We start from the raw sequence: 17,996 nt of genomic DNA on the forward strand, positions 1-17,996 counted from the left end.
GGCTTGTTGTTTGTGAGTTTCGCGACGTATTTTGACAAAGCTAAAGGGCCGAAGCTCTCCCCCCCCCCCCCGCCACAGCTCGCCGCCTCAGTGTCGTTTTTGAGTCCTCGATGTGCGTGCTGATGCGACCGTTATTCTGCAGTTCGCCCAGCAAGCATCAGTGACTTTATAGGCTGTCGCACACGCTAACATGTTTTAATGTGCCTCGACAGTAAAAAAAACATCCACACTTTTCTTCTTCATATCCTGATCGGCAATTTGACCTTTGAACCGAGGGCGTCGGCCTTGCGTCGCCTCACCTCAACCAAAACCTGCGCTTGATTTACGCCCGCGCGCGTGAATGTTTGTAGGTTGTTTGAAGGTCCAACGTTACCCCAGAGCGCCTTTTCGCAACGGCGAATGCGAATCAGCGGAGCGGTTGACGCTGGGATGTGAGGGCGGATGTCTTCTCCACCCTTTTGTTCCCTCTTCTTGAACTCGCAGAAGGTCGCTCCAGCCGCCCCCTTTTTACCCCTCTGTGCCGCGCTGGGCGAGTGACGTGTGGACGGAAAGAGGACGGGCAGCTCGGCACCGGGACAAACCCGAAACGTGTCATCTTGCGTGAACGGCAATGAATAATTCAAGTGTTTTCCGTTTTTTTGAGACGACACCTTTTATTCACAACCTCTTCACCTCCAAGGTGTGAAACCAAAGCGGGTGTGCACGCGTGGCGACAAACTACTAACACACACACGCACACACAAAGAATTCACACCAACCGTGTGTGTGTGAGACAAATATATACACAGGAAGTGCCTCCCACTCCCTCGCCCCTACTTGCTGCCTCTCTCTCTCTCTCTCTCTGAATGTTACTCATGGTCGTGTGTTGCTGAGCAGCAGCCAGTTGTGTTTTTCCCCTCTCTCTCTCTCTCTCTCTCTCTCTCCCTCTCTCTCTCTCTCTCTCTCTCTCTCTGTCTCTCATCCTCTGCTCACTCTCTGGTGCTCTCTCCGGCTCAGCGGACGGACGGATAAGACCTTTCTACTCTTTCTCTCTCTCTCTCCGTCCTGTCGGTTTGTTCATTTTCTATTCATCTTCTTCATTTCAAACATAGCCTCCCCCGCCCCTCCTCCCCCCCCCCCCCAGGGGCAGTAGTGGGGGTCTCAGCTTGTGGAGTGTGTGAGTGAGTGTTGTTGGGGGGTTTCGGCATGGAAGCGGTGGCACTGTACACGTTCCGTGCCACGGAGGGAGATGAACTCAGCTTCAACAAGGGGGACTTGCTCAAGGTAAGAACGCTTTATGCATCTCTCTGTGTATCAATCTACCTGTCCATCTGTCAACGTACCTGTCAATCTACCTGTCTGTACACCTGTCTGTACACCTGTCTGTACACCTGTCTGTATTCCTCACACTCAGTCCTACTTCTCGGGCAGATTGGTGGCAGAAAACATGTTTTTCTTGGAGGGGAAATACACTTATTCTCTAGTTTCTTGATGAGCAGTTTAATGCCACTGATATCTATATGCTAAATATGTAACTAGCTATCGTAGCTTAGCATTAGGAAGCAGCTAAACTGGCTTCGTCCAAAGCAAAAAAAAAAACGCACCTGTTAAACTGGAGCAATTGGAATGAATGTAAACCGTCATTACTGATTTGTCTGAACCCCAAAGCGGTGAAGTTCAGGTATATTCTAAAAAGGACTTTTTTTTTAAACTAGTCTTTGACATAGATGCAGAAAAAACAAACAGTGGCTTTAATGTGGCGCCGAGACGGAGCTGCTGCACAGCTGGAAATCACTGTCCCTCTAAGACGCTCAGCAGTGGACGAATGAAAGAGCGAGAGCTTCTCTGGAGACGTAGCGCTGCTGCACCAGCTGTTCCACGGCCACAGACAACGACACAAGAGGGGTCAAACCCCCCCCCCCCCAAACCTTTACCCTGACCCCCCACACAGGGTTCAGCCTTCAGGGGACCATAGAGCTGCAGAACACCTCTCAGGTGCGGCTGTACCTTCTGAACGGCGGAGAGAGACCCCTTTGCTCGAAGGTCTCATCGGGATGTCGCTCGGGACCTGTGCGCGTTTAGTTTGGTAAAGTCAGGTATGGCCTGTTCTTCAATAGGTCACAGGAAAGACGATAAGGGCAGGAGGTCACCGTGGGGCGGGTTTGTTACCGCTCCTGGACTCCGTTTCAACGTTATGGACGACACAAAGTAAAGTCGACGTACGATGCCCCCAACAATAAGCTGCTACGTTGAGTTGCATTGACAGTATTTAATGACAGATGTCAGACTCTTATTAGTCACGTTGTTAGTTGTTTCCTCTGGCCAGCGGACTGGGACACAGAAGCGTGCAAACCTCGATGGTTCTTACAGCGTCGCTGGAAACTCACGCGCCAAAGCCACAGTGACGCGGCTTTTTCTTTTTTTTCTCTCTCTCTCTCTCTCTCTCCCCGCTTGGATGAAAATGCTGTTTAGACTCCAGCCAAACAGCTCCTGTTCAGACTCGGGTCAAACGGGTACTTTTAAATAATTCCTCAATCCGGCTCGCAGCGCCAGATGGTCGCCGCCGTTCCATTTTCGCCGTGACTCGTGCGGCATCACGCGCTCTGCCCACCGTGTGAAAGGACTCAACGTTGACTGTCAGACCCTTTCCTGTGTCACCACTTACTGGTAGTTTTGCCCCCAATGATCCCACCGGGGGAACATCTCTAAATGGACCCATCACGCCGAATAGCGTAGATGAAATAAAATCCTCCGTCATTGTGACTCATAACATGAGTTGCGGGTGAGAAAGTGCTACTTTTGGGGCTGGTGTAGCACATACACGTCACACGTGTCATCCAGGCGTGCGTTAGTTTTTAGCAGAACGCTTTATTCCCCAGTCAGCGCGGCAAGAAGCGCGCATCGCGGCGCCACGTTACAGGAACACTTTTACACTCTCCTCCTGCTTCTCTCGTCTTCTTCCCAAGCGCACAGAACACCTCCCGCCTGTCTCCCAAACAAGGTCCCATTAGGTGACCTGAATGGCTGCCTGATCATAACTCGTCCTCGCTTGGATGGTGTCTACTCAGGTGTCTCCTGGTGCAGGTTGTGCCTCGCTTGAAAAAGGTCTCACCCTTCAATTGGGCTTTTATGCAAACCTGCAGGCTCATGTGTCACATCCAGGCTGCACGAGTGAATCTGATGACAGCGCCTCCTCTGGCCCCATAGACGTCTATGAGAAAATTACGTCTCCCTTGATTTATTCCCTCAGTGAACATTGTAAACATGAGTTCATGGTCTCAACCTCTAGTTTCAAGTCAGTTCTTCAACACAGCGTGATGTTCATTTAGTGAATTATGGTCCGTCTAGAGTCAAACAGGCCGTAAAGCATGGGGACGCTTCAGGGCGGGGCCACTGTGATTGACGGGTCTCTACCCTTTACAGAGCCGTCTTCACACCAGTATTAAGTAGCTTTAAATATAGCACGGGTTAGTTTCAGACGGACTTCTTCCGGCTGAGTGGAGAGGCGATCATTCAGTTGTGTGGTTGAGCAACGATCGACGCTGAGAGCAGTTAATCACTTCACGGCCTGCAGCGCATTTTACAACGCGCGGCATTAAAGTAGGTGATGCATGAAATGAAGTTCCTTGGGGCGGACAGGACACAGGACAACATTGGAACCATCGTAGACGCATTAAAAGGCCGGATGCATTTCAGTTGTACGTTCTACTGTTTTTCACGCTCGGCTTGCCGTCAGTTTTAAAGTCTGTCGTTTAGTCTGTTTGAGGTTGACTGATACAACACAGCTGCAATGTGATGAGAAATAACAAAAGCGATGAAGCGCAGCTCTGTAGTGGTAATAAAAAACAGGGGTTTATAAATCACTAGCGCATGGAGAGGAAAACAATGCCAGAGAATGTCGTCGCCGGATTAGAACACCGAATAGAAAATGACAAGAGGGCAGAAACCAAACAGCCACCAGACAAGGAAAGACATGGTGAAACAGGGTGACGTCAAAGCCGCCCAACTGGATCACGTCTGGTGTCTCCAAACCGTCCAGCCGGCATAAGTCATTTAACACCACCCGGCTCTGCTGGACGGACGGCTCAGCTCCACGCGGGTACTCACGGAGCACCGCGGCCTCTGAGCGGGTGGAGGGCCTCGCGAGGGGCCGGGCCCACGGAGACCAACGATGGAGGCCACATCTCATCCGCCCCCTGTGTGTGTGTGTGTGTGTGCGTGTGTTTGCTCGTAGATCACCAACATGGAGGACGATCCTAACTGGTACACAGCTGAGCTCCACAACAGAAAAGGCTTCGTGCCAAAAAACTACATCAACCTGCGACCACATGCGTAAGTACACACACACACACACACACACACACACAACTTTGCACACGTTGGAGAGTACATGTGTGCTGCTGCGGGCGTTTTGTGCTCTGCTTTGGACATCTGCATGACGGCATAAGGCGGCCCACCCAAAGGGACACACTCACCGGCTGCCTTACGTAACCACACACGATACCGTGTGTGTGTGTGTGTGTGTGTGTGTGTTTAGAGGGAAGCTGCTGGTACACCATCCATCAGATGGTTACACACCAGCTGGCTGTGTATCGGGCTCGTTAGTGAACACCGGTACTGGTCCAGTTGGAGCTTCTTGACCCCCCCCCCAGTGACCTTAACTGGCGAGAGTCCTCGTCTCCTCGTTGGAGCCGTCTGTCTGCAGAGCGCGTCCTAACAAACTGCCTGAATAAGCAAGAATAACCAGCCAGATTTTTAAAGAGGAAAGTGGAAAAAGGCGCGATGAATTACGCTCCCCAGCTGATAGCTGACAGGTTTTGTTTTAGCGTCCATGTTTCAAAAATAACTTCACAAATGTGCTAATTTTACTTCCCCCCCCCAACTTCTCTCTCGTATCACTGTCAGCATTGATCTGTGCGCTTGTGCGTCTTTTTTTTTAAATCATTTGCACTGAAAATAGAAACCTCAAAAACGATTAGATACCCAGATGAATAATTCAAAGTGTGCAAAATTCTGTTGTAGCCGCAGCGGCCGGGTCCACTCGCACAAAAGGCCCGATAAATGACTTCTTCCCCGTGTGCTTCCCTCTCTGTGCCTCCAGCTGGTTCGCCGGCCGGATATCTCGCGGCGTGGCGGAGAGTCGCCTCCGGCACCGGGAGTGCGGCGCCTTCCTGGTCCGAGAGAGCGAGAGCGCCCCCGGAGAGTTCTCCATGTCCGTCAGGTACGACGCGCTGGACTCATCCGAGGGTCCCTTAACCTGCACATGCATGCGTTGCTTTGGTCTCACAGCTGGACTCCCCGGTCTCTTGCGTCACGTCAGGACCCCGCGGGGATCGCTTGAGTGGATCCTCGCCTCTCATGCGATCTAACTCAATGAGCAGATCGATGCAAACGTGCAGCGTGTGCACGCGGCGTTGTCGTCCCCCCCGCGTGGACTTTAATTAAACGTTGAGTGGAGCCTTTAAGGAGGTGAGCTGCAGAAGAGGAGAGGAGGAGGCCGAGAGGATCTGCAGCCCCTCTGGCCCGATGTGAGCTAATCCTTTCTGGCACACCACAGTGCATCTGGAGCCGCTGTTGTTACGGGGGGGGGGGGGGGGGGGGGAGTTCCTGCCGGCATTAAGGGAGTCGAAAGGGGGGAGAAGAAGGAAGGAAGAGCAGGCCGGTGTGTAACAGGTCCGCACAGAGGAGGCCGGGATTGTTTTCTCGTTGGTTCCTCTCTGGCTGTTGTTGTTGTTGTTGTTGGATGGCGTCGCAACTGTGGTGTTTTCAGGAGTGTATTTGTGTTGGCCTGTGTGTGTGTGTGTAGTCTTTGTGTGTGAGTGTGTGTGGACTCTCCCGTCGGCGAAGACACCCAGACCGCGGTGGCGGTGAAAGCTCGGCTCGGCCCGGCTTTGACGTCAGACCGTGTCAATAGGATCCACCACCACATCCTCCAACGGAGCCCAAGAGGTTCACCTGCGTGTCACCTTTACGTGTTGTTGTTGTTGTTGTTGTGATGAATAATTATATTAGTACAAAATTGTCTTATAATCCCGCCTCTCTTTGGTGTTGATTCATTCCAGCGGCTCTGACCTCATTTCTAACACTCCCATCAGAAAGCGGTGAGCGGTTATTCAGCGTTCATCGATCCAGCCCCGTTGTGGAGGAATGCACAGCGGGGACTACAGGCTCTCTAGAAATACTGATTTGCACGTAATCAGGTGATTAATAGGGTTTCAAAAGCTTGACTCGACCATGAAGGAACACCTTAACGTATCGACGAGATTGGGAACAACGCTTTAAATGTTAAAATACAGCACATTTAAATCATTGACTTCATCCACCAAATGAAGATGACATGTTTTCCATTGCACAGCAGTATAATTAAATTAGGCTTTTTAAGCCTTAATGGCAGAAAACAGCCAATATTCAATGTAAGAATATACTGGAACTCGCCAGTAAAATGACCCGACACTGCGATATTTCCCAGAGGCTTCTCAGACCATCAGGTAAGAAGAGTCCTCCACAGCTCAGAGGTGATCCGTCTTCATTGAGGATAAAAGCTTTCTGGGGTCTGAATTAGAGGCCCGCCGGTCGGCAGACGGACTTCTTAAGTGCCGTTCAGATTACTTTATCAAAGGTGGTTATGAAAGAGTTTGTGGCTGGCGACCGGCTTCAGGTTGTGCCGGTGCAACTGTCCCGATGGGTTATTTAGTAGCTTATTTTTGGAAAGTGGAGCGAAGTGATGCCAACTTGAGAGATGGGGAATCCATTTTGCTCAGCTGTGCTTTTACAGGCTCGGCAGCGGATTCCACCGCAGGACGCAAAGCTGAGATGGAGATCCGGTTTGCAGAAAAGAACATAAACCTACACATATATGAGAGAGGGAGTGAAGAGGCAGAGGTGGTTTTTCTTTCTCTTTTGGGATTTCTTTTGTGTTGGTGTGGTATTTTCACGACTTTGCTGACGAGAGACACTTTCCCTCAAACGGAAAAATCTCACTTCCTTTCGGCCACAATCCTCGATATCCTCCGTCCTTCCGCCCACGCGGAAAACTCCCGGCGGAACGCACGCCGACCCCGCGGGTCATAAAAATACATTCTAGAAAATCTGAGAGCGAAATGCCTGGAGCTGCGGCTCCGTTTTGTTTGCGTGGTCACGTAGCTTCGCCTCTTCTGAGGCAGGTGGAGATGTTTGTTCCTCACCTCTTCTCTCGGTCACACCGTGAGAGAGCAGACCTCCACGCCGTCCTGCCGCTCATCGCTGGATGTCGTGTTGCGTGATGGAACTCAAGCTGGTTTCACCACAGCTCGGGCCTCTCACACGCACACACACACGCGCACACACACGCGCACACACGCACACACACACGCGCACACACGCACACACACGCACACACACACACACACACACGCACACACGCACGTGGTTTTCCGGTCTTGTTTCTAATGTCTGTCAAAAACTTTGTGTCTACAATGGCTCAACAATAATTGTCATCATTAGTCTGTTATCGAGGGCGTAAGAGGGACCACGAAGGGGCCGAGCTCGTTTCACAGCTACACGATGTCTTGGGCGACGTCAACACCCTCTGGTAATAAATACACGGTGCTTTTTCTTCAGGGGAAATTTTCCATTCGAAGTGTTTTTTCCGTTGAGAGAGATAGTGGACGTATTTAAAAAGTCAGATGCTGCTAAGCTAAGCTAACCAGCTTGATATTCACGGCAGGCTACCTATAAATAAGTGGTATCGATCTTCTCATCTCTCACAAAAGCTCCTGGAGGGTTTGGAAAAATCCCCAATGAAGACAAATGGCATCGTTTAACCTCAGAAAAGCCATCTTCTCTATCTTATTTTGTTTTATTTACCTCATTGCTTCTATTCTTCTTCTCAAAAGACGCAGAAGTCTAATTTCTCATTTTTTTATTAGCAGTCCAGTTGGGCTTTCAGGCCTTACACCTCAGCTCAGTGGCCCCCAGTGAAAAATGACTTATCTGTTTTTTTAATGAAATGTTTCTTGCTTTGTTCTTCCCTCCATCCTATTCTCTCCGTCCTTATCGTCTCTCGATCGATGTCGTGGCGACACATTAAAAGGTTTTCAATGTTTTCATTCCAGAGATTCAGTTTCAGTCTACGCAACATGCTACCAACTTTGAAAGACAATACAAATATACCTGTTAGCTTTAGATCACATATTATTATATATGACTGTTTAATGCGTAAACACAACAATAAAGTTGTGTACTTTAGTATTTCTGAACCGGTTTGACTCTTAAATCGTGTGGATTTTGTTACTTTTGAAAAAAAACAAACTAGCTCTTTCTAGCTATTGCTAACTAGCGTAGCGGATCTCCACGGTGTGGTTCGGCTGGTCTGAACTTTAGTTAGAACATGTTCCTCTGGCAGGTTGTAAGAAGCCCAGTAGGGTTTCTTTCTCCTTGGCTTAAATAATTTACCTCAGTATCTTAAACTAGCCGGAGGGTTTGTTGGCGTAACGTTGCTCAGCGGCGGCTCCGTTGAGGTTTAACTAAGTTCCTTGAGGCGTAGCTCCTCGCATCCATCTCTGACTTCTCACTTCCTCGTCCATCTAACAGATGATGGAGGATGTTTCACCGATGCTGAACCTCTCACTCGATCGCCCACGAGCACCCGCGACATAACGGACGCACACACGCGCGCTGATAACTCACACAGTCGTAGTTAAATTGGCAGCTGGAGGTGTCAGGGTGGCTGTGTGAAGTATCCCAGACATCAGCAGCGGTTCAGGAACTGAACAGCAGATTAGAAGGGAGGCGGGTGGGTGGAGGGGGAGTGTGGGGGGGAGGGGGAGGAGGGGGACGAGAGACAGAGAAAACAGGGAAGCGAGACTCGATTGATGGAGAGAAAGTCGAGGGAAAGATGGACGGATGACCTTCGCGCGTCTTGAATTGTGCTGGCGCAGAGCTAAAGTTTTATAAATAACTTCTGTCCTCATCTAGTCCATCTCTCTCTCGCTCTCTCTCTCTCTCCCTTTGTCTCTTTCTCTCTCTCGTGTGTGTGTGTGTGTGTGTGTGCGCGCTCTGTCTATTTAATTTTCTCTCTTTCAATCTTTCTCATTCTCTGTTAATCTCTCTCGCCCATTTCCTCTCAGTTGGAAAAAGAAAATAATCTCTCTATCGCTGTGGGCCTTAATTACACTGGATCAGGGAGATGAGAGGGCACTTGGAGTGTGTGTGTGTGTGTGTGTGTGTGTGTGTGTGTGACAGATGCTGTCGGTGTTATGCACTCTGCTTCTCTGATGTCTCTGGGTAATAATTAAAGAGTAACTGCACTCTTCTTTAACGCTATAAAAAAAGCTAAATGAACTGTGATAAAACAACAGAGATCATTTTCATATTGACGTTTTTACGCGTTTTTTTTAAAATCTTCATTTAATGGCTGAAGCGGCTCAGAGTCAGACCCGGTCCTGCGGAGGCCCATCCCGAGTCACCCGCTCGGGTCCTAATAATCCATGACATGAAGTATCAGGCCGCCCCCGAAGCGATCAGAGGCCTGAGACATCCAGTGAGTCGGTGCTAATGACTCACCATCCGGCCATCATCAAAACAAGCGCACCCGTCAGCTGCCGTCTGCCATGCAGAGGTTTTCCCCTGTTTAAAGTTCAGTCAGATTACAGGAGACACGGCGGGGGAAAGACGTGGGGCATATTTATGAATTACAACCGCTGGATGACAGCGAGCCGGCGTTCACCGCCACGAGGCTCGGGTGGGGTTGGGTTCGAATGATTTGTGTCCTTTCTTTTATTACGAGGCTTTTCTGGTCTGTATTTCAGTGCTTTAGTTTTTAGCGGTGCAGTTGAGGAGGTTTTTTTATGCTGCGGGGCAAATTGAGCGTGAGGATGTTGCGGTTTAAGTGAATGAATGAATGAATGTTTGAAGCGTTTCTGGTCAGCTGACGGAGGCTCTGCGGGACCTTCGTTTTAAGTTTACGTCACTGTTTGACACTACGTGCAGAGCGGAGGCGCAAGACGTAAGATGAGACACGTCCGGGAAGCGACTCGTGACATCATGCATCCGTCTAACTTTCTCCATCATCTGTATTGCCTGCAGTGAAGCTGGAGGTTTCATAGCCGAGTTTGAGGCAGCATTTGTTATCTCATCAATACGACCTTATTTTATTATACTTTTTATACTTAACAAACAAAAAATACATATTTAGGGCAAATATTACAACAAAACCAGAGTGCTGTGGTGCAACCTGTCTTGTTTCCCTTCTCCTGCTTTCTAAGGGTCTTATTTGTGGAGCCCCTGAGGGGGGGCACTCGACATGTCTGCATCCCACTTTAATCCCCTCCTCCGCGCAATTTAGCTTTATCGCCATCGGTTCCACCGGCCCGGGTACCAGGTACCACCACGCTGTGTCCAACAGCTGTCACAGCTGGTGACAGTAACAAAGCCCAGCCAGCAAGGGGCAGCAGATGGCATCAGTGAGAGAGAGAGGGGGGGGAGGTCGAGAGAGGCAATGGAGACAGATTGGAGCAGATAACAAGGGAGGGAAGGGGAGGGGGGGTGAGTCAGGGAGGGAAAAGTTGGATAGAAGAGAATACAGACCCAGAGGCAGAGACGGGCAGGAAGCAGTGAGTTGACTCCAGGAACGAGGCCGCGTGTTTTCTGAGAGGACGGCGGTGTGTGAAGCTTCTACACACACACACACACACACACACACACACACACACACACACACACACACACACACACACCTACGTGGGGGATGAGTAAAGAGCTATGGGGGCGTTGGGTTGACTTCCGCCGCTTATCGGCTGCAGTTATCTAACCGCGTGATCGCAGCGAGGTGTCCACACTTCTAAAGATGAGCTGGCAGGTTACCTAGCAACCGCCGCGGCGCCGGAGAGTGGAGCAGGTACCGCTGCCAATGAGTGGCGGCCAACCCGCTTTGAATCGTGACCACGGGGCGTGCACCGTGCACCGTGGCTACGTGCACCATCTCGAGCTCATGCATCACAATGTGTGCAGAAATGTTCCTCATACGTGAGTCACTGCTTTGTTCGACGTCATGCGGTGTCCCTTAGGTTGGCAGGTCAAAGGTCGTTATCTGCTCTTCTGCACATCCCCCACACTCTCTTTACTGACTGTACCGATTTGAAATGTGAATCAATGCGGGTGTCTCTCCGTCTGCTTGCACCGGTTTTCGGCATTGAATGAAAGTAATCTAAAGAAGACAAACTAGCAGCACTGTGCTGTGTGCAACCAACAGAGCAAAGACCATCGGTATCCATCAAAAAAAGCAGTGACCCAGGGAAGAGCAGATGGAAATCAGGAGAAATCCTTCTAAACGTCCACCCTTTGTTCCTTTTTGCAGCTACGGGGACCACGTTCAGCACTTCAAGGTGCTGCAGGATCGCTGCAGTCAGTACTACGTGTGGGAGGAGGTCTTCTTCTCCCTCAACGAGCTGGTGGAGTTCTACCATAGCAACAGCATCGCTAAGGAGAGGACCGTCTTCCTGAGAGACCCTGAGCACTTCGCCCGGGTGAGCAACGTCTCACGGTGCCCCTTTTGACCAAAGCAACAAGCACATACTCTCGATCGACCAATTCACCCGTACATCAAACCATTTTAAAGTTCATACAGGATCAGAAAGACAAGAAATACTCAAAAAATGTAAGAATTATTGATGATTAGATCAAGTATTGAGAGAAGTATTTCTCCGCCTCCCCCCAACCAAATCCTCCTAAATCCACGGCATATACTTCATCTTCCCTCTCCTATTGGCTGTATGTGTCTTTTCCCTCCCTGTTGTGGCAGTTTTTACTCACAAATCAAGCTCTTCGTGCTTCGTATCGTCGTGACATTGAGGTTCTACCGGTTTTCTTTCCTTTGTTAATGCAGTTGGAACACTTGAATTCATGGGGCGGTGACTGTGCTACAAGCTATTCCAGTCAGGTCAAAGCATCTCTTCTGCATTCATGTGTCCCGGGGGGGGGAGGGGGGGCTTTACATTCTGTACCTCACATCCACACCCTCCATCTCGTCACGTTTACCCTGATAACAATCTAAGGGGCAGCCGGTTCCCACGATGTGGTGGCGCAGAGGGTGGAGCCGTTGTTGGAGGGGGGGGGGGGGGGCCCTATTGTGCAGCCATTATGCAGATCAGAGTCGCGTTGCATGCTGGGCGCTCCTCGGAAGGATGCGATCCACGGCGATCCGCCGCGGCGAGCGCGTTCTCACCCCAGTGACACAAGCAGCGCGCCGATACTCATCACATCATCAGTGTCACCCGCGCTCCCCAGAGGATGAACCCTGAAGTATCCGGTACAAATCGGATGGATTGCCATGAGATTTGGTTGTAACATTTATTTCCTCCTTCTGTCTTTGTAGAACACTGCAAAGCGTGCATCATCACTCAAAACTCTACACATTTATCACATGACGTATCCACAACCTGCACAACACTGTGGCTTTACAGCACTTTGTTCAAATGCTAAAACACTGCTGTCAGAACTGTGAACCACACATTCAAAACGGAATGTGCCTTTAAAACACTGATGATTCTATTTCAGCTGAAAGCCTAAGCAGGTGTCTTGTTTTAGACTTGTTAGTGAACACACACACACACACTTTTTTTTCTCATTACTGTAATTCCGTAAATTACTACAGACTATTGAAGCAAACTTCTAATTTTCATTTACCTTAAAGAATTGTTATGTTCTAAAGATGTTGATAAATCATGTGAAAGAAAGTCACTCTTTTCTTTGAAGAAAATCTTACTTTGTATGACGTCACTGAAATGGTTCAAAGTGTAAAGATGAACAGTGAGTATTATTTGTGTGTCGGTGTTCTTACTCTCAGTGTGTGAGTGACAGTGTGTGTTCTCACAGTGTTTGCTGCACTGAGCCTGTTTGGAGTCACGTGTTAAGAGTTGTGTTGCTTGGAGTGACTTTTGCAGGTGATGTGAACTGTTGAGCTCAGGTGACTGTTGGTGGTGCAGACTGGAGTTAGAGTTTTGCACATGACGTTTAGCAATCGAAAAAAAACTGTAACGCATGTACTGAGTAAATAGGGGCTTTTTCAAGTAAAATCCCCAACTTGCTTTTGGTGTTTTTCGTCTGCTGAAGGTGTGAAGCGACTCTATTCTGATTGAGGATCATTCTCACACCTTCATTCGCAGGGCATCTGACCCCCCACACCCCTTCCGTCACCCACCTCGACGGCACGTGCTAGTAAATGAAAAGCCCCCCCGCGGTGCAGGCCCCTGCAAAGAGCCCCCCACCCCCCGCCCCCGCTGCTTCGTGGTTCTTCTGAGGAGATCACACATAAGTACGCGCCTCTCCGTCCATCCAGAACGCTGCACACTCACGTGCATTTCAAATGAGAAACGAGTGCAAGGACAAACTGGTTTATGAGTACAGTAATATATCATTTTCAGTGCGCGCTTGAAGGAAATGTGAGAAGCTAAAATGCGTTGAGCCCGTCTGAGTCGTAGACTCACTCACTGGTGTTTGTGATGTGTGAGCTGTACTTAAAGAATTGCCCCCTTTCTTCCTTGTATAAGCAAGCTGGAGTAAAACGTGTGCGGGAGCTTCGGATTTGTCTAAAGAAAGAAACTCAGATGAGGGTTACTGCATTATTGCTATTTTTTCGCGGCGCCCTTTGACCCGATGCGGCGGGAGCAGGTGCGACATTGGCTTCGGGGCGGGAGGCGGACGATCTGTGCGCCCTGAATACTGTCGGCGCCCGGGGTCCCTTTCCCTGCAGTGGCTCCTCCTCGGCGCACACACCGGTGTCCAACAACCTGGTGTCATGACGTCACGTCGGCGGCCCACGGGCCCCCGGCTGAAGTGCGTCTGCGTTCGCTCAGACGCTCGCCGCGGCGCGCCGAAGGTGCAGAGTTCACCTCAAGGTGCACCGTGGAAACGTCCGTCATTGCTCATCACATCACGGCACCTGAGTCACACCTTTGTGTCTGTTTGCTCTGCAACTGTCTTCATAACACTTATTCGGGGGGGGAGTTTTATGGGTATTTTACCAATACAAAAAACAAATATTAGTTATGCAATGACAACGTAACGTGTATATTTCCTTTATTCCTCTGCAGGCATGTCTGCAGAGTAAATTCCCCTACAACACATCATGCAGAGAAATATCACATATCGCTAACCCCCCCCTCGTCCCCCAGGAGTGACTTTGGTCGCTTCCCTGACGTCCCTGCGGCCTCGTAGCGCATGCATCTAAAATATTAAGAGTATTGCTTCAGACACCAGCACGATGTGTCATCTCCGCTTCACACGAGTCTCAGAGAGCAGAAAAACGAGTTCTTCGGTCGCTCCCTTCAGACCTTTTAGTTTATTAAGTGGCTGCATTAAAAAACAAGTTCTTGCTTTTCTTTCTCCCCCCCCCCCCCCCCCCCCCGTCCCAAATGATACCTCTTCAAAGATATATCACAGAGCATGTTTCTCCTTCCAGAGCCGCCGCTCCCCAGCACACGCACACACGAACGCACACACAGGAGCAAATACAGGCCTGCACACACACGCTCTCCGCACCCACGCACACGCGCTAATAAGAAGTCTAGACTAGATCAGCGCAACAATAGAGGACGAATCTGTGAGGATTTAATAGATTTGTAAGATTTATTAACTTCCAGCTGGCAGGTTATTGTGCATGTGTGTGTGTGTGTCCGTGTGTGTGCGTGTGTGTCTGTGTGAGTGTGTGTGTGTGGGTGTATCTGTTGCAATTCTGAGCTTTATTGCTGTTGACTGCCTTGTGTTACACTAACACCCGATGTAAAAGGGGGTAGAGCGGGTGCGCTGGGAACCGCAAAGGTTGGCGGTTCGAGTCCCGGCCGCTCCACATGTCTCAAGTCGAAGTGTCCCCGAGCGAGACACCCGACCCCTAATTGCTCCCCGGGCAAAAATGTGAAAAGGCCACGGTTTTAAAGTGTAATGTAAGTCGCTTCGGATGAAAGCGACCTGTAATGTGATGCAATGGCGTCCAGTCTGAGACGAGGCCGTCGACAGCAATAAAGCTCAGAATTGCAACATGGTTACCGACCCACACACACACACACACACACACACACACACACACGCTCTCCTTAAAATAGCCTCTTTTGTTCCGCCACCCTTTAAACTGCTTTTACTTTAAGTTGACAGCGATCAGAGGAGGAGCGAGAAGAAAAGCATCACGCCTCAGACATTAACTCTCTCTCTCTCTCTCCCTCCCCCCAGCGTCCCCATCATGCCCACGCTCTCTTCGACTTCGCCCCCCACCACCCGTCCCAGCTCCGCTTCCAGCGCGGTGATGTCATCGAACTGATGGACTGCTCCGATTCGCTGCGCTGGAGGGGCCGTTGCCACGGACAAGTGGGCTACTTCCCCCCCGATTACGTCCAGCCCATCCACCACTGCCAATGACCTGCGGCCTCACTCAGACCCCTCCCCCCCACCCGAGCCCGCCCCCCACGCCGCTCCCCCGCGTGCACTCGCCCTTTCACGCCTGGAGAACCAACGAGCCGCGGCTGAGCTGCTCGTCACGTAACTGACTCCTCCCACAGTCCCTCCCGACGCCACCTGTCAATCACAATCACAAGGCCCGTCCATCGCTCCCGCAGCTCCACGCTCTCTTTAATCGTGTAGAAAACTAAAAGGAGACGGACCTACACGGTGTGGAGAACTCAGGCCTGCGCACGCGTCCCGCCAGGCGCACACACACACACACACACACAAACACACACACACCTGGAGGTGTGTGGCCCACAGGAGGGCCGTGAAGGACGTTGACACGAACAGACCCGGTGACACAGAGCGCCGTCGGGATGTGAATATTCAGGGGGGCGAGGGCGCCGACACAGCAGATTCCTCGTTTCCTGGACGCGCGTCTGTGTGTGTGTCTGTGTGTGTGTGTGTGTGTGTGTGTGTGTGTGTGTGTGTGTGTGTGTGTGTGTGTGTGTGTGTGTGTGTGTGTGTGTGTGTGTGTGTGTGTGCGCAGCCTCGGGCTGTGGGGACCAGCAGCCGGAGATCTGTGTGTTAAAGTGACCAGTAAGATGAACTTTGTTTTAAAATACCGAAGATGTGATATCCTCCACTAAACCTACATGTCATGTCTCTGTTTGTTCGTCTCCGTGTATTTATTCTTGTTCGTGTGCAGAAAACATATATTACAAGTAAGAGGAGGTTTCGCTCCCGTTGCAACAAATCGTCTGAGAACGCCGCATTTGATTTACGAGCTTGGACCAGTCTTCCTGAACATGTAATGACGAATCATTCAAATAAAGTGAGACGTTGACCTCTTTGACAGAATAATATTGTAATTTGCGTGTTTATGTGAACAAGGTCACTTGTGTGTATGTTTATGCTATACATATATATATATATATACAGATAGACATTGTGTGGTATTCCTTCTTTTTAAAAAGTCACTGTTCCTCTTTCAGTTCCTCTGTGCCAAAAGTTGCAGACTTGCACTTTGTGACACGTTGTGCATTGAAGTCCATTTCATGCTTGTGTTGCTTTATGATTTAAAGCACACAAAACATCTTTATTTAACGTATAAATTACAAGACGTTTGCCTTCATCTTCCACAAAAGGCAGTTTAATCACACAGAACAAACTCAATTAGTTTTTGTTCCGCAGCCACTAAACGGAAGTTACTAAACTTGGATTCATGAAGAATGACATACAGCTCAGTCAGCAACCTGTCAATCACAGTAAGCCCCGCCCTCAAGCATTCGCTGCTGTCAGCTGACAGAAAATGTCACTTAAACACTTATAAATCAGTAAATGGTTTATATATTATTTAAGTATGAAAGTGTCGAGCTTCGCTGGTTGAAGCTTCTCTGTTTTCATATCTGTTTGTTCAGTTTGGGCTCCAGGAAGTTGTGCGATTTCCTAAAATAATGTGGGCAACAATAGAAAAAAGAAAGAACTGCACATTAGTCATAACATGTTCCCACAAACCGTCGCTGAAGTTTTAATTTAATTAAATATGTCATTCGGTGGAGAGAGCTCAGTGGCCGCCAGATGTGCGTGTGTGCGTGTGTGTGTGCGTGCGTGTGTGTGCGTTGACTAAAGGAGGCCCGGTGTGCTCTTGTGAGGAACGCCTCTCTCTCACAGCCGGACCGTCTTTTCATCCCTTAAATCCCCCCGGGTCTGAATCACCTCGCTTCTCGTTGCTTCCGCCCTTTTGTGTTTTTATTTCCCTCATTGTTTCTCGCGAACAAAGCGCTTCTTTTGTGCGCGCTGGCGGCTTCACCTCGGGCTGCTCGCCGGCGCTAAGTCGCTAAACCAGCGGCATCCAGCAGGGAAAGAAAAGAGGCCTCAAAGAACCACAGAGAGGAACCAACCGCCGCCCTCTTCTTCCCCCTGAAAGCGCCCGGTCACCCCGGCGCGTTGACATACGTGTGACACGTCGACATATGCGTGACACGTTGACCTGTCGACATACATGCGTCACGGTGATGTACGACTGTCTGACTGTCCGACCGGCTGTTTTTTTTAAATATTTAAGGCCGTGCCGACAGGAGGCGTCCTGCTTCTGGCGTGAGGCTCTCGAGCTGAAGACAACTTGACCCACCCGAAAGCCTCGATGGCAACAGTTAGCCGCCCCCCCCCCCCCCCCGGACCTCTTTTTTTCCTCACCTTTTCTTGGTTATAATGATTTATAATTACATCGGGCGTATACCCGCAGGGATCAATGCAGGCTAGGTCATGTGACGGGTTAATCAACCACAAACCAATTTGAGGTAATTTGAAATTGAGATCAAAAATACGTCTTGTGACCTCGAGGCTACGTGCTTGATTCTTCTATTGTCAACGGTTTGCATAAATGTTCCTGGAAAACTTCTTAGTATTTTTAACTTTGAAGGGGACATTTTAATAGAAGCTTGAGTGAGACACATTGAGTGAACCACAAACTATCATAATAATGGTCTAAACGGTTTATAAGTTATTAAATTAACATGAAACTAGAGATTGAGACCATAAACTCATGTTTACAACGTTTACTGAGGGAATAAATCAAGAGTAAAGTGGAGTTATTCTCCCAT

The 17,996-nt window shown here is 49.7% G+C and overlaps 1 protein-coding gene across 3 annotated transcripts; it reads left to right on the forward strand.

Moving 5' to 3' along the window:
* On the forward strand, positions 1 to 16,251 carry grapa (GRB2 related adaptor protein a). 3 transcript variants are annotated; one of them, XM_040191578.2, is made up of 5 exons: positions 1 to 1,263; positions 4,214 to 4,311; positions 5,081 to 5,200; positions 11,315 to 11,483; positions 15,181 to 16,251. In XM_040191578.2, the coding sequence occupies exons 1-5, from the start codon at positions 1,186 to 1,188 to the stop codon at positions 15,364 to 15,366; spliced, it is 651 nt and encodes a 216-aa protein (XP_040047512.2). In that variant the 5' UTR covers positions 1 to 1,185; the 3' UTR covers positions 15,367 to 16,251. The 3 variants fall into 3 exon arrangements, with proteins under 3 accessions (XP_040047512.2, XP_077940250.1, XP_077940251.1); XM_078084124.1 differs by lacking the exon at positions 1 to 1,263 and adding an exon at positions 3,503 to 3,579; XM_078084125.1 differs by lacking the exon at positions 1 to 1,263 and having other exon boundaries at positions 5,008 to 5,200.
* Positions 16,252 to 17,996: the final 1,745 nt, after the last annotated feature.

The sequence above is a fragment of the Gasterosteus aculeatus genome, chromosome 11, assembly GCF_964276395.1.
Source record: "Gasterosteus aculeatus chromosome 11, fGasAcu3.hap1.1, whole genome shotgun sequence".
Classification (NCBI taxonomy): Eukaryota; Metazoa; Chordata; class Actinopteri; order Perciformes; family Gasterosteidae; genus Gasterosteus; species Gasterosteus aculeatus.

Bases quoted from the DNA above. Each gene is read 5' to 3' on its own strand.
- grapa (XM_040191578.2), top strand. From the start codon at position 1,186: ATGGAAGCGGTGGCACTGTACACGTTCCGTGCCACGGAGGGAGATGAA. The intron at 4,312-5,080 runs GTAAGTACACAC...CTGTGCCTCCAG, and splicing joins ATCAACCTGCGACCACATGC to CTGGTTCGCCGGCCGGATAT. The intron at 5,201-11,314 runs GTACGACGCGCT...TCCTTTTTGCAG, and splicing joins GAGTTCTCCATGTCCGTCAG to CTACGGGGACCACGTTCAGC.